A 24,446-nucleotide genomic window follows, 5' to 3' on the forward strand; every position below is an offset into this window, starting at 1 on the left:
CACCACCCACAGGCTCTGGAGACTTTCCTGAAGCCTGGGGAGGGTGAAAACGGCCTCCCCCCCCTCCAGAAGGCCGAAAATCAGCTGGCCATGTGCGCTGGAGCTGACATAGGGCAACACCTCGCGTGCCCTCAGATATATCTCCACATTTCACCTGTAGCATGTTTGCCATAGGTTCACCATCACAGGTACAATCAAGCCAGGCTATTGTTCTGCCCTCAATAGGCTTTTTCCTCTATAGGATGCCAGTTAAAACCTGAATAAAAATGCCTCGAACGCAATAAACAAATAAAGATAGTCTTCAATTTATGACCATTCATTTCGTAACAGTTCTAAGTACAGTACAACAGCACTAAAAAAAAATAACTTTTGGCCATTTTTCACACTTATGAGCATTGGGGTACACCCAATGGTCATATGATCAAAATTCAGAGACTTGGACATAGAAATTTATTTATGACAGTTGCAGTGTCCCTGGGTCATAGAATCGCCTTTTGCAACCTTCTGACAAGCAAAGTCAATAAGAAAGCCAGATTCACTTAAACCTCTGCAGTGATTCACTTAACAATTGTGGCAAGAAAGGTCATAAAATGGGGCAAAACTCACAACAACTGTCTTGCTTAGCAACAGAAAGTTTGGGTTCTCTTGTAGTTGTAAGTCGAGGACTAACTGTAAACTTTGGGAAGAATTTAAACACAAAACTAACTCCATGGTAGTGAACTTTTTTTGGGGGGGGGTGTTTCTTATTGTAATATATTTAAATGTAGTGCATTTTCTCCTTCAGTTGAGCAGACTGTTCCATGTTTCAATCTCTGTACTTTGGGAACACAGATAATTGTCTCTTATTTAAGATGTCTTTTAAAAATCAATTAATACGTTTTCTATAAACATAGGAGCAGGAGAACCACGTTAGTGTATAATAGGGGGGGAAAGTCAGGAGGAATCTGGCAGCATATTTTCTAATTAACAGATTTTATTACTAGGCACAAGCTTCCATGAGTTTCGGCTCATTTAATCAGATGCACCACAAACATTTGTGTCTTTTAATAACATACGCTAGTTGAAAAAGATGCTACCAGATTCTGATTGTTTACATTTTGACTAGGTAAATTAAGTTAGAGATAAACTTACCATATTTTTCAGAGTATAAGACATACCAGAGTATAAGATGAACCTTAGTTTTTGGGGAAGAAAATAGGGGGGAAAATATCTACCTACCAGGTATTCATCTGGTTAGCGTCCTTAGTCTGTTCAGCTTCAGCACATTATTTTATCCCCTGGTTAGGGCTGAAGTCGCCTTTTTCAGAGGGAGTAGGAATGAAAACAAGCCTGCAAAGACTTAGGGCAGGAAAAATTGTTTCAGAGGGAGTAGAAATTTTTAAAAATGCTGCAAGCCAGGAAGATCGTTAACACTGCATTAGGGCTGAAAAAATCTTTTTCAGAGGGAGTAGGAATGAAAACAAGTCTGCAAAGACTTAGGGCTGGAAAAAAAACTTCTTCAGAGAGAGTAGGAAGATGGGAAGATGGTTAGCACCTAGTTAGAACTGCAGGGGGGAAGCTTCGACAAAAGCTACATTTGGAGTATAAGACACACCCAAATTTTCAGCTTCTTTTAGGGAGGAAAAGGGTGCGTCTTATACTATGAAAAATTTTATTATTTATTTATTTATTATTATTAGATTTGTATGCCGCCCCTCTCTCAGACTCAGGGCGGCTCACAACAATAATAAAAACAATGTATCACAAATCTAATATTAAAAAGTCTCTAAAAAAAACCTTATTTAAAAAGCCAGACACACACACAAACATACCATTCATCAATTATATAGGCCAGGGGAGATGTCTCAATTCCCCCATGCCTGATGGCAGAGGTGGGTCTTCAGAATCTTTCAAAACAAGGAGGGTGGGGGCAATCCTAATCTCTGGGGGGAGCTGGTCGGGGCCGCCACAGAGAAGGCTCTTCCCCTGGATCCCGCCAGGCGACATTGTTAGTCGACAGGATCCGGAGAAGGCCAACTCTGTGGGACCTAACTGGTCGCTGGGATTCGTGTGGCAGAAGGCCGTCACGGAGATATTCTGGTCCGATGCCATGAAGGGCTTTATAGACCATAACCAACACTTTGAATTTTGACTGGAAACTGATCGGCAACCAATGCAGACTGCGGAGTGTTGGTGTGACATGGGCATACCTAGGGAAGGTACACGAGATTCCATAAAAATATGGAAATTTCTCTATCCTGCAGGGGTATTGCTAGTGGTAGAAGCAATAAAAAGCCCCATATATATGGGCACAACACAGTATAATACCTGTATCTCTCTGCTATGATTGATGGGCTCTAAGCAAGATGGGCTCTGGAATCTTCTTCATCTTAGATAACTTTGGCTGTTCACTTATACTGTAAGCCACCCTGAGGTACTGTTTTTAGAAGCTTAAGAAATGTTTTAAAGGAAAATATAAAAATATTTCCTTGCTTCATCTAAGCTCTAAAAAGTGTCAGCATGTTTCTTACAAGGAAGACCAAAGATTATCTCTGGATTGTTCTTTTTGGCCCTTGTTCTAGACCTAAATAATGAATTCTTGAACCTTTAACCACCACTTGGAAGTAGAATATAAAAAGGAGTTGAGCAGTGCCCTTTTGCGTGGAAAAATGTACATTAGAGATCTTCAGAACATTTGCAGCTTGAAAGTGTATAAAAATTATATGTTTATTTCATCATATCAATTTCTATAAAATATATTTTATAAAATATAACTGTTCTATTAAAGCCTACCTAAATTTATTTAAACAGCAGAGATCCTATCAAATGTGTACATTAAGTTATATTTATATGGAATAATATCTTCCTTTGTTATCCAGCTATCAGAACAAATAGAAACCATTGGTCAGAGATAGCCAGGGATCATACATTTGAAAATGGGATTTTGCTGACTAATGCCATGGCTAAAAGATAACTTGCAAAAGTTATCAAAGAAAACCATACTGTATTTTTTCTAAATATTATGAACATGAAAGGTGGAGCTAGGAAAACGTTTAGATTGGCCAACAGGTTGGTGGGGAGAAGTTTGGTAAAATAGAGAATACAAGGGGGAAATGGAAATGGATACCACAAGCAGAAATGAAATTGAACAAAATGAATATTGATATGTCCTTTAGACTAATGAAAATAAAATATTTAGGAAACAGTTCATTCTCCAGGCAGATGAATTTTAGGATTAGTGCAAAAATAAAATAGTTTCCAAGAAAAAAAGATATATGCTAGATTATGAAAATCATTGTTCAAAACCTGATGGTAATAAATAATAGATGAATTTTTGGGAGAATGTATTTATCCTCTTAACATTTCTGGAGAATGAAAATCACAGTTCATTCTCACTTTGATAACACTAAAACAAGCCTACTCTAAGAGTGTGATAATGAGGCAGTTCAGCTTTCTATTGAACTTTGCCTGATACCTGCAAATGAAAAAGTTTGTGTTTTGAGGGAAAAAAGAAAAAAAATCCTGACATAGCCATAGTGGTAGACAATTTTTATACAGTATGTTACTTCTTAAAAATTAGAATACTACTTTGAAGCCTCTTGTGAAGGAAGTATACTTCAATCAAACAATTTTATTCAATCAGAGACCAGCAAATAAAACAAGAAAATCACAATTAGTTATGAAAAAAGTAATATTTTTTTCTAAAAGATATCAATTAAGTCAGCCTTCCCCAAGCTAGTGCCATATCCTTAGTAGGCATTCTGAAGACCATCACCAGTAGACTTTTGCAATAGTAACTCATTATTAAATGGTTGGTCTGCATCACATGCTTGAAGACACAGAACGACATAGAATAATAGGGTTGGGGGGTGTTCTGCCGGGCTCTCTGATAGGAGCCTCTCGAAAATTCAAGGGTACAAATTTCAGAAACACACACATTGTTTTGAAAATTCAAAACAATGTTCGTTAGCACAAAATTCAAAATAAACAAAGCACTCTTTGTATTGCAAAGAGCACTCTTCCCAAAACAACCGGGTAGTCTGTACAATTTCCCTTAAGCAGTCATTAAGTACTTAGCTAGCAGCTGTGAAGAAACTTCATATCCCTTCTTCTTCCAACGAAGTGAGACACACACATGTTGCTCTGCTTTGGTTTCAAAGGCATGAAAAAGCAAGAAAGTCCAGCAACACAAGATTCCTGACGAACTCTGATCAGATATTCTTCCACAACAGCCAAACCCACATGCTGCTATTTATAGCAGCAGCCCTGATTATTGGAGCCCCACCCAAACACAGGTGGCCTCCCTTATTTCCTGTAATATGTTCTTACTTGGTCTCTTCTACGCATAATTCTGCGCTTGCGTGGGTCCAAAATGTCATGATCTGAATCAACGGAAGATAAGGGAGATTGACTGCCTGGGCTGTGTGCCAAGCCCTCCTCTGCCGAGTCACTCCCACCTTCTTCTTCGTCCGAGGAAACTAAACTCTAAACTGATTCTGTCGGCAATAACACAGGCCTGTGACATGTTGAATTTTCCCCTGCATCCACCTACCCATTCCCTGGGGCAGGAGCTGGGCCAGTGCCAACCACAACAGGAGGGATCTTGGATGTCTTTTAGTCCAACCTCCAATCCTTCTAGTGCAATTGCTACATTGACTAGCACATTTTTGGGAAGAATGCTTGTGTGCCATATTCCAAAGGTGGTTTTAGTGACATTTGTCAACTCTTAGCCATTGAACTGGTTTGATGTTGATGGAGAGGCAAATCCATAGAATTTTCTATGATCTACGTTATGAAATTCACTGTTCAAAACCTGATGTTAATAAAATTGGAAAAAACAATAATTTTGAAATGAAGCTGATATATATAAAAGGGCTTACCTAAAAAACACTGGGATATCATGGACTACATTGTCAAGTTAGGATCAGTCCCAAGTGAGGAAACCTATTGAGAAGGCCTCCCTCACTGGAGGTCCAAGAAGTTTGCTTAATAACAGTCATTTTTGAGAATAGCACAAAGCCCCCATTCTTTGGAACATAGTGCCCCAAATTGTCATGACCTTTAGGAAAGCCCTGCTGTCTGTGTCAAGCCGGTGCTGAGGTTGGTGATAAATCAATGGCTTGCCACAGTATCTGTAGAAGGCCTGATGTTGATGGGAACTTGGGAGGGGTGATTTCATGAGGGAGCAGATGCAGCCAGAAAACATTATTTCAAGAAGTTCAAGGCCATCATATGCCCACCACCTGGGTGGAAGTGGAAGGAGGAGTTGCCATGCTGGCACAACCGGAGTGGGCAACATGACAAGTTTGTGGGTGGGTGGGGGAGCAAGGCATGTGAACTTTCAACTGGGTGGGAAGCTCAAATTCGGGTTCCCCAGTGGAGGGGCCGGGATGGTTCCAAAAATAAATTGCAATTTTGAGGAATACCTTGACTTGGACTCTGATTTAAATTTGGATGTTACCTGGAATCTTGGCAGTCTGTTTGATTTGAATGGCACTATGGCTTGTGGTGAGCTTTTGGATGCTTGTCTTCATTATTAGGTTTAGTTAATTCATATTTTTTTAAATGGAGTTCAGATTGTGAAAGTTTAGGCACACAGCTAAATTATAAATCTAACTGTAAATTTAACATCCCTAATTATTATTATTTCATTAACTTCTTTCTAATCACTGTGATAGCCTTTTACTTTTTAGTAAATAAAATAGATTGAGTTAGTGTTTCCTTATTGTTTATTTAAAATGGGAATCAACTCCCCCTGGAGATTAGGACTGCCCCCACCCTCCTTGCCTTCTGTAAACTCCTTAAAACCCACCTATGTCGCCAGGCATGGGAAAATTGATATACCCTTAGCTGTTCCGGTTTATGTATGGTTTGTTTGGGCTGTATGATATTGTTTTTTATAAGGATTTTTAAAATTGTTTTTAATATTGGATTTGTATACTATGTATTGTTTGTTGTGAGTCACTTTGAGTCCTCGGAGAGGGGCGACGTACAAATCTAATATATTATTATTATTATTATTATTATTATTGTTATTGTTATTGTTATTGTTAGTAGTAGTAGTATTTGATTATTATTATTATTATTAGTAGTAGTAGTAGTAGTAGTAGTAGTAGTAGTAGTAGTAGTAGTATTTGTTTCCTGGAGTATTATGGGGAATTAAAAGCCTTCAAACTTTGCCAATTCCCCTAGGACTGTCCGGAGGGGGGGGGGGGGAGAAAAAATAAATTCAGGGGAGAGTCCCATGTTGTTGGAGATTAGTCTTGTACTGAGAAGGAAAGAAGGTTGGCTTTTTTCTAAGATTTTTTTTTAAGGAAAATCCATGAATTTGCACAGCAAAAAATATTTCTCACTTTTGCAGCTCAAATGCTAAAGAGGTAGTGAAATGAATATAATTGAGACTGAAGAAATAGGGGGAGTGATGAGAGTTTTTGTCCATGGAGTATAATGAGATTGTCTCTGACGATTATTTCTTCTAAACTCTCTTCCATATTTTAACACCAAAGTGCTGTTTAATATAAAAAGCATGCCAGCTTAAAGAAGTTCTGGGCATAATGCAGACCCCCTATTTTCCCTTGGGGATAAATTAAGATGGAGTTCTGTCCATACAAGGAGTGAATGGGAAGAAAGAGGTAAGATGGAGAAATCCTCTGGGGACAAATTAATGTCAGCAAAATACCTGCAGATCTTCTATTATCTTATCTTATGGAGATTTGCAATGCAAATGATCAACTTCCCCTGCTCTTTCTGTTTTTCCTGTACCCATATCAAGAGAAACTATGATAAATGGCTCAGCAAGACTTATGCCAACAAGAATGGAAGACCATTTTGAAAAGTAGCATGGAAAGCTAAGCAGAACCTGCCTTCACAGTGGGCTAGGGGTAGATTGAAGGCAATACCAGATATTCATGTCTTTAGCCTGGGATACTAGATGTCTTCACAGTGAGATAAGCAGGCTGTGTGAAGGAGTACTAACTGAATAAGAGTTTTGGCTACTAGTAGAGTATTTCCTTACTGTAGCTAATCTGATACCCTGTAGAGCAAGTGGCATCATGTGACATATTGGGATATTATTGGGTGTGATCAGCACGTGATGCATCCATCTCGCGAGCCAGGAGTTTCACAGCCCTGCTGTAGAGGAACAAAAATATTTGATTGATTAGTTGATTAATTGCTCTTGGGTTACCCAATTCTATCACAGCTCTGAATGCAAAACAATTTAAAACAAAGTAATATTAAGGAACCCACAAAAATGTGTGTAAAAATAACACAAACTCTAACAGGATTATTATCCAATAAGTGAACTGCGCCCCCTCCCCCTCAATCTCTAGCCAAGGTTTGGGGAATAGCCAGATTTTAAGGGCTTGTTCATGACGGTCAGAGCGATCAACCAGTGGAACAACCTGCCTGCGGAGGTTGTAAACTCCCCAACTCTGGACACTTTCAAGAGGAGATTGGACTGCCATTTGGCTGGGGTGCTTTAGGATTCCTACTCAGGCAGGGGGTTGGAACTGATGACCTGCATGGTCCCTTTCAACTCTAACAATACATAAAATAAATAAATAAATAAATAAATAAATAAATAAAATGTAAGGTGAGGTAATTTTCTGTAGTATTAATAGTGTCTTAAGAAACAGAACTGAAAATACCTGGTTGGGACTCTTCAGTTGTGACCCTCTTTGTGTGTGTGGCATATTACTATTAATGCTTGAAACATTGCCTTGAATAGAGTATATATTTGCAGCAAATACAGTTTATAATGAAACTTTGAAAAAAAATTAAATGACACAGGAAGTAACTATGGAGAGATGATGACGGTTTATCAGGTGCAATAAAAGAGGCATCACAACAAGATCTGGCAAAATAAGTAAACAAACTTTTATAAGGATGACATTCCAACAAATAAGAAGCCCTTGAATTAGAAGCAAGGGATGTACAGTATAAGATATTCCACACTGCTGGAATGTAGCTTGTAGCAGAAGCCAAAATGACAGCTTAAGAAACGTGATGGAGATATAGAAGCAAAAAGAGCTGTATATTGAAGGTGAGAAGAGGTCACCACTAAAGAAGACAGTTTACAGATAGCATGGATCTGCAGGGTTGGTTTTAGGAAAGACAAAGTTCAAAATGAACTAAGATTGCTAAAGAGACTTCTAAAAATTTGTAAAAAAAGAATTCCAAGTATAGCAAAAAGGGTTTTTTTCCTGATAACTTCAGAATAAGAAGCAAAAATTCACAGAGCATAGCCAGTAAGCAGCATAAATGTGCAACCTACTAGATCTGCAGCCATAGAAAAGCATGCCAAATTTGCTGCTCCAATTCCAGTTCCTATTCTGTATCCATAATCGATCATTCAGTTTTAATGCAAGACAAGGAGAGTGCATTCTCCTACTGGTAGGTTCATTTTTGGTCCAATTGCTCTCTTTAAGGTATGAAGGGATAGTGTGTGTGGGGGGGGGAGAAACAGATGATATTTTAAATGATGGGTTTGGCCACTTGTCACATGGTCTAAATCAGAGGTCTCCAACCTTGGCAACTTTTAAGACTTGTAGACTTCAACTCCCAGAATTAATCAGCCAGCAAAACCCCTGGCCTAAATAGCAAGTTGCAAGGGCAGAGGCGCATCCATGCCTGTGACTTGTCTAGTGGGCTAATTCTGAGAACTGGTTCAGTGTCCTCATATTCAAAAATAGCCCAGAGGAGGCAGCAAACATGGAGTGAAGCCGCCCCGAGTCTTCCAAGAAGGGCGGCATACAAATCTAAATAATAATAATAATAATAATAATAATAATAATAATAATAATAGCCAGAATTGAAAAATCAACAGATGATCCAAAGTGCAGACTTTGTAAAGAAACAGATGAAACAATCGATCACATACTCAGCTGCTGCAAAAAGATCTCACAGACTGATTACAAGCATAGACATGATGCTGTGGCACAGATGATCCACTGGAACTTGTGCCGGAACTACCATTTACCAGTGGCAAAGAACTGGTGGGATCATAAGCCCGAAAAAGTGGTCGAAAATGAGCAAGCAAAACTACTGTGGGACTTCCAACTTCAGACTGACCGAATTCTGAAGCATAACACACCAGACATTGTGATTGTGGAGAAAAAGAAAGTATGGATCATCGACATCGCAATCCCAGGGGACAGCAGAATTGAGGAGAAGCAGCTAGAGAAATTAGTGAAATATGAAGATCTAAAAATTAAGCTGCAACAACTCTGGCATAAGCCAGTGAAAGTGGTCACAGTGGTACTTAGCCACGCTGGGCGCAGTGCCAAAGGATCTCAGAGGACATTTGAAAACCATCGGAATTGACAAAATCTCTATCTATCAATTGCAAAAGGTCGCTTTACTGGGATGAGCAAACATAATTCGCCACTACATCACACAGTCCTAGGTGCTTGGGAAGCGCCCGACCGGTGATGAAATATGAAATCCAGCATAGTGATCTCGTTTGCTATGTTGTACTGATGATGATAATAATAATAATAATAATAATAATAATAATAATAATAATAATAATAATAATAATAATAATTGCTTCTTTAGTGCAACAGTAAAAAATTCCCTTATTCTTCTCCCCGTAATAGATATCACCCTGTCATCTGTTTTTTTAAACATGAATTTAATGTCCTTTCAAAAAAGAGATAGTTTGGTGTTTATAAATCGCCAAACTAACTAATAGTTTATAGCATAGATTCTGGAGAGCAACGGAGATGTTCACTTCTTTATATCCCTACCTGTTGGGTTATAAGCATGAAAGAAGAGCATAGGTTACAGAATGATACAGAATAACAGAGTTGGAAGGGACCTTGGAGGTCTTCTAGTTCAACCCCCTGCCTAGGCAGGAAACCCTACATCACTTCAGACAAATGGTTATCCAATCACTTCTTTAAAAACTTCCAGTGTTGGAGCATTCACAACTTCTGGAGGCAAGTTGTGCCACTGATTAATTCTTCCAACTGTCAGAAAATTTCTCCTTAGTTCTAAGTAGCTTCTCTCCTTGTTTACTTTCCACCCATTGCTTCTTGTCTTGCTTTAGAGAATAGTTTGACTCCCTCTTTTTTGTGGAAACCTCTGAGATATTGGAACACTGCTATCATCACCTAATCCTTCTTTTCATTAAACTAGACATACCCAGTTCCTGCAACCGTTCTTCCTATGTTTTAGCCTCCATTCCCCTAATCATCTTTGTTGCTCTTCTCAACACTCTCTCTAGAATCTCAGCATCTTTTTTACACCGTGGCAACCAAAACTGGATGCAGTGTTCTAGGTGTGGCCTTACCAAGGCATTATAAAGTGGTATTAACGCTTCATGTTAGGGTGAAGTAGGAGGGAGTGACTTGATAACTAAGGATTGACAATGCTGGCAGCACGTGATAACTAAGGATTGGCAATGCTGGCAGCGGCCCGAGTCTACGGAGAGGGGCGGCATACAAATCCAATAAATGAATGAATGAATGAATGAATGTGGCCGTGATCAGCAGCAACTAAAGTTGTCTAAGAATAGGCAAAAGGGTGCCCCCTCCCATCATAATAAAAAGTAACCCAAAATGGTTTGTTGACAACCAATGGAAAATCTGAAATATGCTTGCTAGTAGAGAACCAGCATGACATAGCTAGTAGAATCCATCTTTTTTTCCTGATTTAAACAGAATCAGAGGTCTCCCAAAGCTTTCTCAAGACTACCTCAAGGAAGTACTGCCATCCCTGCAGAAGCACAGTTCCCCCTGCATCCCAAAGCAAAATAACTCTGGGAGGTGATGATGATTGAATAAGCAGGAGGCAACCCTACAGCAGCCTCAAGTAGCCAATTGGAGCTAAGCAGATCCAAAGCTCCTGACTGCATCATTAACCATATTGTCAGTGAAGCATCTCAGATTGAGTAGAGGCAACAGCTATGTTGGGAAGAGGGCAAAAACCCCTCCTTTAAGCCTGGAACAGGTGTGGGTGACTTTAAGCTACCTTAAAGCTAAGCTACTGTACCTTGTTTGTGGATTTAGGGTGAATGAAACTCATATGAGGTCACACAAAAACAGCTATCAGGACATGTTCATGCCTAAGGCAGGAGGATATGATATATCCATGGTTAATCTTCCCCCTCACCAGAGTGCCTCTAGATTGCCAAACTTGTCTTGTGTTTTTAATCTAATATGTTTTAGTTTCAGCCAAGCATTTGACAATTCCCCATGATCTTCTTATTACCCTGTAGTTAAATGTGGGTTGGATTGGCTGAGACTTAAGTAGAATAACAGGTAGATTTAAAAAAAAAATACAAGTGTTCCTCTATGATTTGAGGAAGGAATTCTGTAAATTCTGGATGGTGGAATCCTGGGTTTTATGTGCATCAGCATTTTATTAATGATTTGAGTTTTCAACAGAATTTGAGACAGATACAAAATCAAATGAGAGAGTGAATAACTGGGGAAGGCAGTTGTGAAATCCAGAAACATCTCCCTATATTAGACAAATGGTTTGAAACCCCCCCTCCCACACACACACAAACACTTATTAAAGAAGGACAAATGCAAAACTTCTTCACTTAGAGCCACAGAAATGGGAGATTCATAACAATATCGCAAAGAAAAACAAAAAGTGTGGAAACAAGATTGGATTATGAATGAAGTGTGAGTCAGCACTTGGCTCTTTCCTGTACTGTGGCTATAGGATTTTCAGGAGTAGAAACAAAAATATACACAGACCGAACATCAAAAGGTGTAGCTTTATTTATTTGTTTAACGAAAATGCCCTCAAAACGCAGTTTGCCAAATGGCAACGGTACAGTATTGTAGCCTTCGGGATAACCTTTAGTGAATATGACTCATATACTGCAGAGAGCTCTGTGGAAACGTAAAGCTCCACATATTGACGGCTGAGGCGAAATCTCAGCTTCGCGTCCCCTCATCCCTTCATCCCCCCCCCCACCGCCCATCGCTTTGGAGAAGCTCGTCCTTCGCGGAGAAGTGGGTTCCAAGCCCCCGCGGGGCATCTCCGTCGAAGTGTGTGGGGTTTTTTGAGGGGGGAGGGCTTTGTGTATATATGTGTGTGAGAGTGTTGTGTGTTTAGGGTTTCCTTCGCTCCCACGGAAAGACCCCTGGGCGCCAGCAGCCGGCGAAGGGGCGTGGATTGGCCCCGTGACGTTTTGTTTGCAGCAGAGGCAACGGGAGAGCGTGCGAGCTAAGGAGGCGGCGGAGAGCTGCAGGGGCAGCGAAAGGCGCGCGAGGGAGGCAGCCTGGCAGCCGCCAAGGTGGGCTGGCGGCGGCGGCGTCTCTTGACGGGAACGGGGAGCCCAGCGCTCGGCCGCCACCGGCTTCAGGATGTAGGCGATCGACGGAAGGGCTCTTACTGGCAGAGAAGGGCTCACCATGAAGAAACACTCGGCCAGAGTAGCCCCCCTCAGCGCCTGCAACAGCCCGGTGCTGACTCTCACCAAAGTGGAAGGTAAACGCGCCCAGCCAGCCAAGGATGCCGGGCAGGGTGTGTGTGTGTGTTTATCCGGGGACACAAAAAGCTGCCTTTGGGTCTGTGAGGGAGCGGCCCGCCGAGGGGGCGAAAGCAAGCTCGGAGCGCTTTGGTGGGTGGAAGGAGACCCCGGCTGCACCTGCTTTGGTTCTCCGGGACGGGCGTGGTATAAGTGACAGAGAGGCTGCCTCAGGGAAGACGGATGGGCTGCTGGGTTGCCTGCTGCAGTTCTCCCCCCCCCACCTTCTCCTCTTATAAGGAGGAGTTGGGGGGGGCAATTAGGGCACGCTTGACTTGGTTCCCTTTAAGGGAAGCTTTCGCCAATGCGGCGTCGCTGTCCCGGGGAGGTGAAAGTAACCTTTTCTGGGGGGGGTCGTCGTCTAGCTCGCCCCTCCTCGAGGGGGAGTCCTCGCTCTCCGGCCCGCCATTAAGTTCTCTGTTTCAAGCGTGGGGGCTTCCCTGGCATAAACAAGCCGGAGAGGGTGGCGCATTGGATGAGGGGGAGGAGGGCAGCTGGCTGGAAGATGGGTAAATGCTCCGCATTAGGCTGTGGGGGTAGGCGAATGAGGTAATTTTGGCGGGTATCCACTTGGAAGCGCCTCTCGGGGGAAGAACTCCGCATTCCTCCTCAGGGAGATGCTGCTTCTCTTCTCTTCTCCCCCCCTTGCTCCAAGCCCCAGTGCGCCTCTTCTCTCGCTCTCCGGAGCGGAGGGGGACTTCTGGAAACACTTTAGGGCCCCGCCAACTCTCGCTGCCCGTGTTAAAGGAAGGATGGGGACCGACGTGCTCTGAGAAGACCGCTAAGGTCATTTGCCCGGTTGACGCGGGGCCCGAGGCAGGCCGGCCGTCCCCATTGGCAGCCCGGACTCGCTGCGCTTCGGAGGGGGAGACGCCGCCGTTGCCCGAGAGGAGCGTCCGACGTAAATCAAGCCGGGCTGCAGCGGCCGCTGAGGAGATTTTTCTTTCGGGACCTGAGGGACGACTGAGGAATTGAACGGGTGCCTAAAAGGCAGCCGGGAGCCCGAGGAGCGGCCCATGGGGAGCTTAGAAAGAAGAGCCGGTAGGAAAAGGCCGTAGAAAAAGAGAGTTGGAATTGGGACGAGGAGGGCTTGTGGAGTTGTGTGGTGCTGGGTGGATTCCAAAGGATACGAAGTTCACAAGTTGTGGGATGGTTTTGCTGGTTGGTAGGAAAAAACCCCAACAACTTGCCCGTGGGATAGGATGGTTATGAAAGAGGCAAAGGAATTAAAAGCTAACCGTTGAGCAGAGAAGGCAGGATGGGCGGGAAAATAAATGTGCCTGGAATTTAATAATAGTGGTGCTTGCTGGGCATCTAGAAACGAGGGAAATAGATTAGAAATGGAATAGCAAGAGTTGGAAGGGACCTTGGAGGTCTTCTAGTCCATCCCCCTGCTCAAGCAGGAAATACCATTTAGACAAAGGGTTGTTTCAATCTTTTCTTTAAAACGACTAGTGTTGGGGCGTTCACAACTTCTGGGAGCCAGTTGCCCCACTGATTAATTGATCTTAAAAGATGAGATACTTGGAATTAAAAAGAAGAAAGGTGATGCTCCGCTCTGGGCTGGTTAGAGATAGGTTGTGCTGCAGTCTTCTAGATTTACAGTACAACTCTCAAATGTCAGCCAGCATGAGTAATTTGGAAGGAACTAGGTTGGGGAAGGAATCCACTGCTCTGAACCATCACTGTTTCTACATGGAACTCTACAGAATTACACCGTGCTGGAAGGATTCCACTTATTTTCAGGGGAAGGGGTAATCATTGAGGTTCTTCAAGTGAATATACAATATCAAATGTATCATGGCCACCACTTTATCATCCATGTCTTGTGTTAGTCAAATATTTCAGATGATACATGTGTTTTATTGTTGGGTGGGAATTCAGAAGAACCAAATAGGAGGAGACATATTTAATATGTATGAAGGTATTTTTGTTTCTTTCTTTCTTGTTTAGGTTTTGTAGGAAAATGTGACAAAAAGCTTACCAACTTCAACTGGTTGCTCTTTCCTTTGTTCTCATGAAGTCATTTTTTATTTTTTGTGGTCTTTGTGGCTCCTGCAAAGTTTAGGCTCACAAAGTACAGTATAGGTTTTTCGAATGGGCATATACAGTACTCTCTTTTATTTATTTATTTTTGGTCCTGTTTGTTTGTTGCCAGATTGAAACTATCTAAGGGTGAAATGTTCACTTCAGATGCAGGATAAATAACGTTTCCAATCTACTGTGCCGTGGAATCTTCAAAACACATTTTTCACTATTTTTTGGAAACACTTTTAAAATTCTTTTGTCTGTAATGGAACATCTAGGCATGCCTAGTCTATGATACAATTGCACAGGAGGATGCTGCACTGCATATTCACTTATATGCAGTGCAGCAGTGCCCTTAGAAAACTCATTGTTGTTTTTCTCAGTATTTTCTCTGTGTTTTATTTGTATAAAAACCTATATTACGCCACTCATCTCCTTAAAGGGGACTGTATGTTATAGAAAAAAGTAGTAGCATCAACAGACACCTTCAGGAAATGTGTGATGTTCCCAAGGATCCCTATGCTAATTCAGAAGGAAATTCAAAAATCTGAAAAAGGCTTATGTAATAAATAAGCCTATTAAATTGAATTTAAATTTACTCCATATTAAAAGTGTGTAGTTAGGAATGAAGTTATGAAGACATGCAATATCATTCTCTAAAATGTATATCAGGGGTAGTTTAACTGCATTCCCACACCCCGAGATTGGACTGTAATTCATAAGATGTACAGATTTCAAATCCAACAACATCTGGAAAGAAAACATTATCCCTGTTTTAATTCTTTTCTGCCTTGTATTAACATACATTGTCAGATCCCTGGACCATTAAAATGAATCTATCTTCTATTTTGGCAATTATCTTCTAATAGGATTTGTAGTACATTTTTTTTGTTTACATTGTAATGTATTTATTTTATGTATAATATTTATACGTTTATATTTATGTTTCAATTTTTTAAGTTAGCCAACTGTGACAACTCTGGAATTGCACTTGACTCTTTAGACTCCAGGTAGCTCACTTAAAAAATGATAACCATCCTAAAACATAAAACAAGTTATTACCATATTTTTAGGAGTATAAGACGCACCTCCCCCCTAAAAGAGGCTGAAAATGTGGGTGTGTCTTATACTTGGAATGTAGCTTTTTCAAAGCTTTTTTCCCCATCCCTAACAAGGTGCTAATGATCTTTCTTGCTCTTCCCTGGCTTGCAGGCTTGTTTCATTGCTACTCCCTTCAAAAAAGTTTTTTTTCAGACCAATGAGGTGCTAACGATCTTCCAGGCTTGCAGGATTTTTTCATTCCTACTCCCTCCAAAGAAGTTTTTTTCAGTCCTAAGACTTTGCAGGCTTATTTTCATTCCTACTCCCTTCGAATATTTTTTTCAGCCCTAAGGATAAAATAATGTGCTGAATCTGACCAGACTAAGGATTACCTAGGCAGGTGAATACCTGGTAGGTAGATTCCCCCCTCCTCATTTTCCTCCCCCCAAACTAAGGTGTATTTTATACTCCAGTGTGTCTTGTACTCTGGTGCATCTTATATGCCGAAAAATATGGTAATTAAAACATTAAAATTTACAGAAAAATTAAAAGAAGCTAGTGAAGCCATGAAAGCAGAATGAAATAATAGTGTTTATCACTTTAATTTCTAGAAGTATAAGGGACTCCTGGACCTCCCATAGAATATAACATAGGGGTGATGGGTGTTCCAACCTTACCTCTCTAAATTCATGAATAGAGGAAGACCAAAATATCATTTCCAGGTTAATCTCACAGGATGGGCTGACTTGGATTTGCAGAATATGGCTCCACAGGAAACATGGATGCAAGCCATGTGGGGCTTTATAAATCAACCCTTTAATTGAGTTCATGAGCCTTCCTGTCCAGTACCAGCAATATACAGGAGCAAAGCTGATGAAACAGCCCTTATTTGTCAGTATGAAGGCGATCATATTCTGCACCGTTTGAAGTTTTCAGATAGTCATTAAAGACAGCCCTAACATATTGCAGTAATCCGGGCTCAAAGTAACACAGTAATGAATGACGGGCAACCTCTCCAGAAAGGGCTGCAATTTAATTTCAGATATGTTTATATCCCTATTTTAAGACACAGAACTCCAAGGGCTTTTTTAAAATACAAAATGAAAACGAACATTTTTGCATAATTCAATACTCTTGTTCTTCAATATCTTGTATTCTTAATTATTTGCTGTAATGATATCATAGTAAAATGAAAATAATTTATATTTTAGTAAACAAAGAATTAATAAGTGTTGTAGAAAGTAAATATTGTCAGTGTCAAGAATAATTTCTTTTAATCCGGATTCTTTTAGATTCTGCTGATTACCAAACTTCTTCTTTTGGCTATCTATTCTTTAGGAATTTTGAAAAGCATTTTTCGCTGGTAAATTAATGGGTAATTTGAATAACTAGATTTATTATCAACTTAACAACAAAATTCGTTTCTCTGGAGTTTTCATTGGGCTTGAATATAAAATGTTAGTGATTTATAATAGGGGAATATCTTTATTGGGATATTTTTGTTGAGATATATACTTTACTGAGAGCCAATTTGGTATCATGGTTAAGGCATCAGGCTAGAAATCTGTGACTATGAGCTGTAGCTCGAAACCGCCTTCTGCCGCACATATCCCAGCGTCCGATTAGGTCCCACAGAGTTGGCCTTCTCCAGGTCCCGCTGACAAAACAATGCCGTCTGGCAGGACCCAGGGGAAGAGCCTTCTCTGTGGCGGCCCCGGCCCTCTGGAATCATCTCCCCCCGGAGATTTGAATTGCCCCTACCCTCCTCGCCTTCCGTAAAATGTTGAAGACTCACCTTTGCCACCAGGCGTGGGAGGATTAATCTCCTCCCCTCCTTTTTTCACTGACTTTATTATGTTTATGTTCAGTCGGTTTGAGTGTGTATGATTGTGTATTCTACGAGTCTACAGAGTCTATGGAGTCTACGAGTCTACGGAGAGGGGCGGTATACAAATCTAATAAATAAATAAATAAGTAGTACATATGTTTTTTATAACAATGTGTTTTAAATTAGTTTCTTAAAAAAATTTTAACATTAGATTTGTATTTATATTGTATTGATGTTATGTTGTGAGCCGCCCCAAGTCTTCGGAGAGGGGCGGCATACAAATCTAATAAATTATTATTATTATTATTATTATTATTATTATTATTATTATTATTATTCCTGTGTTAGGCACAAAACCTGCTGAGTGATCTTGCTCCATTTATTCTAGAAGGAATTCAGAAGAGCAACAGAGGTGATTAAGCACCGAAAGCTAAAACATATGGAAAACTGTTGCAGAAATCAGATATGTCTAGTTTAATGAAAAAAAGGACTATGGAGGAAATGGTAGCAGTGTTCCAATATCATCATCATCATCATTATTATTATTTTGTTAGATTTGTATGCCGCCCTTCTCCAAAGACTTGGGGTGGCTCACAGAATAGATACAAACATAAGCATGTAACACAAATCTAATAATTTAAAATACAACTAAAAGCCCCAGTATAATACACAATCATACAGTCCAGTCACACCACACATTACATTTATTGGTCAGAGAGGCAAGGTCTAATTGCCCCAAGCCTGGCGACAGATGGGTCTTGAGGCTCTTGCGGAAGGCGAGGAGGGTGGGGGCAGTACAAATCTCCAGGGGGAGCTGATTTCAGAGGGCTGGTGCCCCCACAGAGAAGGCTCTTCCCTTAGGCCCCGCTAAATGACATTGTTTGGTTGATGGGACCTGGAGAAGGCCAACTCTGTGGGACCTAACTGGCCGCAGGGATTTATGTGGCAGAAGGCAGTGCCATAAGTACCTGATCAAGGAGACAAGCAATTTGGAATTAAGGCGAAACTTCCTGACAGTTAGAACAAGCGGAACTAGTTGCCTCCAGACGTGGTGGGTGCTTGAACACTGCAGTTTTTAAAAAAGAGATTGGACAACCATTTGTCTGGAATGGTATGGCAGTGGTGGCAAACCTATGGCACAGGGGCCATAGATGGTACGTGGAGCCATATACTTCTGGCATGTGAGCCATTGCCCTAGCTCAGCTCCAATGTGCAGTGTATCCCCCCGGCTCCATGGAAACCTTTATAATCTCCATTCCTTCCCTTCTCTGGCCAGCCAGAAGTGAGTGAACAAAATTTCCACTACCGGTTCTTCGGAACCTGTGAGAACCTGCTGAATTTCACCCCTGCTCTGCGGCTGATGACAGAGCTCTGGATCAAACTGGATCTTTGTTATCGATTGCAGAGGCCTTTGGGAAATCCCTCCAGGCCTTGCCGACTGAAGAGGTTCCTGGAGGCCTCTGACAGCAAAAAGGAGGCCCAGGTAACAACAGGGCACAAGTGAGTGAGTGAGTGAGTGAGTGATATATCCCCCAAAATAAGACCTGGTGCCTTTTTGGGTGGCAAAAAAAAAAAAGAGAGAGACATATTTATTTATTTAATTTGACTTCTACGCCGCCCAATCCCAAAGGACTCAGGGCGTAGTAAGTGCTGTTGATGTAGATAAAGGAATTAGGATGAATTCCGCCTAAGCTTCTGATTAAAAATTGGAAATCAGTGAGAAGTATTCAATAAACACTGAATCCAAGTGTGAGATCGATCAATAAGTTAGGATGCACTGTCTGAAGTTTGTGCTTTATTTTCCAGGGCTGCGCTTGCTTATTTCTAATAACTTTTGTCTATGATGTCTGATGCATTTTGTTCAAACTCATTTTGTATTGTATCGGCACTCAGTATTGGTCTCTTTGAGCCATAGATCAGTTTATTATAATTACTCTCCCCCACAGTGTTTATTGGGGATATTTAAGCCACTTTTTGTTGTATTATCAGTGCTACATATCATATTGCATCTGCTTATAATTGTTTGGAGTATTTGACTACCTAATGTTAAAAATGTCCTGTTCAAAGCTGAGCAAACACATCGTAAACTGTTAACTGAGGAGGAGTATTTCAGCCAATTAAACAAGCAGGCAAAGAGCCAGCAATGCAGATGCACAACCGTTTTGGGAAAGACGAAGAACAAGGTCTTATCTGATGGGCAGGCACAGAACAGGAGCTGCAGTGTTCAATCTAGAGTCCAGCATAGCACAGGTTCAAGGAAATAGGGTAAGGCAATTGACAGAGAGGGAACCAAGGTTTATCGTTGCTGGTAGAACATAGTTTGTTGCTCAATAGACACTGGGCACAAACTTCTGAGTCAATTTAAGTAAACAGGGCTTACACTACTCGTGTTTATGAAGTGGTTGTTTTGTTTTCTCCAATGTATAGCTCTGCGTATGTCCCACTAGCAGATCTATACAAAACAACCGCTTCCTAAACACAAAACACAACATAGAAGAACAACAGATTTAAACTTAATATTAACTGCTCCAAACTTGACTGTAAAAAATATGACTTCAGTAACCGAGTTGTCGAAGCGTGGAACTCATTACCGGACTCCATAGTGTCATTCCCAAACTCCCAACAATTTACCCTTAGACTATCTATGGTTGACCTATCCAGATTCCTAAGAGGTCAGTAAGGGGCGAGTACAAGTGCACTAGAGTGCCTTCCGTCCCCTGTCCTATTGCTCTCCTAGATCTCCTAACACCTTTCTTCTATTCCTATATCTCTTCTTCTATTCTTTCATTGATATGTTTTATTCCTATATCTCCTATACCTTTCTTCTATTCCTATATCTCTTCTTCTATTCTTTCATTGATATGTTCTATTACTATATCTTTTTTCCTATTCTTTCTTAGATATATTTTATTATGAGTATCTCCTCTATAACCTTCATCATGTATTTTACTCTCATTGTGTATTGGACAAAATAAATAAACAAACAAACGAACAAACAAACTCATCAGGACAAGATTCAGCAGTCCATCTGTATTTAAAAGACAAAGGCCACTCTTTTGAAGACAGCAAAATCCACGTTTTGGACACAAACTGCTGGTTTCAAAGAGGCTATCTATGTCAAAATTGAATAGTCTTCTTCCAACAGAGAAGGACAGATACAACATAATCTATCTACAGTCTACAACACAGTCCTTTCAGCAGTTCCAAGAAGGCTCCAAGCCCATTTACACTACTCAGATGACCCTGAGGAGTCAGATAAACCTCCAAGTGTTCTCAACAACTTGAATGCAAATGATCAGCTGCCTGCAAGGAATATAAATCCTTCCCTCTCCCAGCATCCTGTCAGAACTGAAAAAGCTTCTTGGATGAGAAGTGAAATGTCTTCAAAGAAAAACAAGAAATCCAGTTGCCTCTTGGGGGGGAAAAAAGCACCTTTAGAATAACCTGAATTTTGGAGTTGCTCCAAGATGCCTTTTTTCTCTCCCTTGTCTGCCTGCTGTTCTGATGTCAGGGTTTTATGCAGGCCTTGAACTAGATTATCTGAGCATCTCTTCGCCCCATTACATTGGAATATGAGGCAGGCAAGGAGAGTATTCTGTAGACTGCCTCAGTTAAAGAATTTTGACTGGTTGGCTCCGGGAATAAAGCCTGCTCTTCTATTGCCCCCATCCTCTGAAGCGTTCTCTCCTCAGAGGTGAGGCGCCTTCCTCTGGCCTTTCGGAAATACCTAAAGACCTGATTCTGCCAACTTGCCTGGGGCCCACAGAGGAGCATACAGCCACTGTTAGCACACTGAAGCCCCTCTCACATCTATTTAATTTTAATTGTTTTATTATTGTTTTAACTGCCTTTTATTATAATACAGTATTTATATATAGCTGTTAAAGTTTTGTGTCTACTGAGAGTCACTTTTATGAGCAAGATGGGTGGTTTACAAACGTGATATATAAATACTATATGGCACACCATACCATAATTGTACAAACGTGATATATAAATACTATATGGCACACCATACCATAATTGTAATATAATAATATGTAATAATATGTAACATGTTTTGTCAAGAATAAGCAATATTCTAGGTGATATTCCATAAGGTAAGGTAAAAGAAGGTTGTGAATATGTAAAACAGTGATAATGCTGAGTCACAATGACTCAGGCTGCAACCTGATTGGGCCAGCCAGAGCAGTATAAGAAGGAAAGGACCTTTGCAGTGGTTTTGTTTTGTTGAGTTTGCTGGATACTTGGTTGATGGTTTAGTTTGTGGTCTGATTGAAGCATTAAGATTGAAGCTGTTTACTGGTGGTAAGATAGTTAAACCAGAGTTAGTGTAATAGCTACTTGAAAGTAGGGTTTGTTCTACCTTCATTAATAGGAAAGTGAACACAAGAACAAGGGGACACAAAAATAATAAATTAAAAAAAAATCTGAAGTTAGTTGGGGGAAAGATCAAAAGCAACGTGATAAAATATTATTTTACTGAAAGAGTAGTAGATCCTTGGAACAAACTTCCAGCAGGCGTGGTTGGTAAATCCACAGTAACTGAATTTAAACATGCCTGGGATAAACATATATCCATTGTAAGATAAAATACAGGAAATAGTATAAGGGCAGACTAGATGGACCATGAGGTCTTTTTCTACCATCAGTCTTCTATGTTTCTATGTACATAGTTAAAGTGAAGTATATTCTGTAAATAAAAGAAGAAAAATATTTTTTTTGAATACACTGAAAAGTAAAATTATTTAAACTTGTTCCTGCTGAACTGTCTTCATTATTTATCTACGTTGGGTTCTTGAGTTCCTGGCTGAGCATTCTGACATCTATACGCTTCCTAACCACTTGCTTTCAAATGTAAATTTTCTGGACATGTTTTATGCTATGTTTTGTAGTGTATACTTAAGTGCAAATCAGGGATGGGTTTCTCTTACCTTCCCTACTGGCTTGGAAGTGCTACGCTTGCACGAGTGCATTACATTTATTTATCAGATTTATAAGCTGCCCCTCTCCTGACAGAGTTAGGGCAGCATACAGCAATAAAACAACTACAAAAGTTTAAAATATCCCGAAATGCATATTATAAAAACGAATGCAAAATTTAAAACCCGATATAAACAAACATGCAACCATCTGTCATTCATACTAAAAGCCAGAACGGTATACAATCGTTCAACGGCCCCAGGCCTACCAGCATAAGTGTGTTTTCAAAGGCTTTTGGAAGGCCAGGAGATTAGGGGCAGTACAAATCTCTGGGGGGAGTTGGTTCCAGAGGACCGGAGTAAATCCAGGTACTGACCCTGTGTGCATGCGCAGAGGGTTCGTTGCCACCCGCTTTCAAGCAGCGGCGACCAGGGAATCGGGTTAGGGGCATGGCAAAATGGATGGGGCCAAATTTCCACCGTTGGCTTGCGCGGACTGATCCGAACCGGTAATAACCCACCACTGGTGCAAATAAGTTCAAATGAAAAAACAGGTTCTGAATTCATCTATTACTTCCCCAAATGGCAGAGTGTGCTTTTCTCTGGCATAGTGTGTTATACCTTTCAATGCAAAAACAGAAAAATGTTCAACACCTCGTACTCAAGATCATTTTCATAGTACTGTGTGTCACATGTTAAACACCTTCATTGCTTGATTTAACACTTGGCAAAAAGGTACACATAAAGTAAAATATTTTTTAAAATGTTTGTATGCATCTTGCTGATTTTTTTGTGACAGATTTTTAAGAAGTGTGGTATTGGGTTTGAACCCATAAATTCTTAGTTGTATCTATGGAAACAAAATATGAGTTAATAAAGTTCAGTAAAGTCCTTTGGTATTACAGTATTCTTTTGCACAAGGATTGTCAATTACACTGCTCAAAAAAATAAAGGGAACACTTAAAAAACAGAATATAACTTCAAGTAAATCAAACTTCTGTGAAATCAAACTGTCCACTTAGGAAGCAACACTAATTGACAATCAATTTCATATGCTGTTGTGCAAATGGAATAGTTGTGCAAATGAAATATTCAATTAGAATATTTCATTCATTCAGATCTAGGATGTGTTGTTTGAGTGTTCCCTTTATTTTTTGAGCAATATATTTTCCTTTAATTGTAAATTTAAAACTGAGATCCACATATGTTGCCATTTCAGGCTTGCTGCTTTGAAAATGGAAGAGTGCAGAATATGGATCATTGAGTCTAACATTCACCCTCTTTCTTTTGTTTTTTTTCCTCAGGGGATGAGCGCTCCCATGATTGCGCAACACCAGCAGAAGCTCAGACACAAGCTGGGATGGAAGCTGGTGGAAGGAGGAGTCCATGTTGCCAAACATGCTCCATGGTCCAGCTTAAGAAAATCTTCTGGGGTGTTGTGGTAGTTCTTGGCGTCTGCTCTTCCTGGTCAGGTTCAACCCAGCTCGCAAAACTGACCTTTAAGAAATTTGATGCACCCTTCACTTTGACCTGGTTTGCAACAAACTGGAACTTTTTATTCTTTCCTTTGTATTACATTGGACATGTTTGTAAATCAGCTGAAAAACAATCTCCCCAACAAAGATACGGGTAAGAGGGAGTGGTCGTATGTTACTGTGTTGTCATTTAGTCTCCTCTTAGAAGTTTCATTAAGGTATCTGGTTTTTTAAAAAAGGATTGTTAATTATTAGCCCAAATATTGGAATAGAAGGAAGATAAGGACATTATAGTGGAAGGTAGAATTTATATTACACTTTTCTATTAAAAATAAGTGAAGTCTCTCTAAGTGAACATCTACACCCTCTCTTATACTTTTTGTTGATGTTGTTCATTTGTAATTGTGCTAATTAAAATAATAATAATTTAACTGTTTTTTTTCTTTATGGCAAAAGATAAGCAGACAAATTCCTCCTCAAGGGATAATAATACTGACAGACAACAAATATATCTAATATATTTTCCTCCTCCTACTGTCTCCAGAACAACCCTATGAGGTGAATTGGGGTGAGAGAGAGAGAGAGAGAGAAACTGACCCAAGGCCACCCAGCTGGCTTTTATGGCTAAGATGGAACTAGAATTCACAGTCTCTCACTTTCTAATCACTAGCCACCAAACTGGC

The 24,446-nt window shown here is 40.4% G+C and overlaps 1 protein-coding gene across 3 annotated transcripts in view; it reads left to right on the forward strand.

Moving 5' to 3' along the window:
• SLC35F3 (solute carrier family 35 member F3) overlaps nucleotides 1-24,446 on the forward strand; it is a 142,676-nt gene that overhangs the window by 103,063 nt on the left and 15,167 nt on the right. The window contains exons 1-2 of one of the 3 annotated variants that reach the window (XM_070740582.1): nucleotides 12,339-12,429; nucleotides 23,593-23,917. In XM_070740582.1, coding sequence (XP_070596683.1) covers nucleotides 12,354-12,429; nucleotides 23,593-23,917 — 401 coding nt within the window. In that variant the 5' untranslated portion in view covers nucleotides 12,339-12,353. Of the gene's footprint in view, nucleotides 1-12,338; nucleotides 12,430-23,592; nucleotides 23,918-24,446 lie in introns of those variants that run through there. The other 2 variants (XM_070740573.1, XM_070740563.1) reach the window with 2 other exon arrangements.

Source organism: Erythrolamprus reginae, chromosome 1 (assembly GCF_031021105.1).
Source record: "Erythrolamprus reginae isolate rEryReg1 chromosome 1, rEryReg1.hap1, whole genome shotgun sequence".
NCBI classification, from domain to species: Eukaryota; Metazoa; Chordata; class Lepidosauria; order Squamata; family Dipsadidae; genus Erythrolamprus; species Erythrolamprus reginae.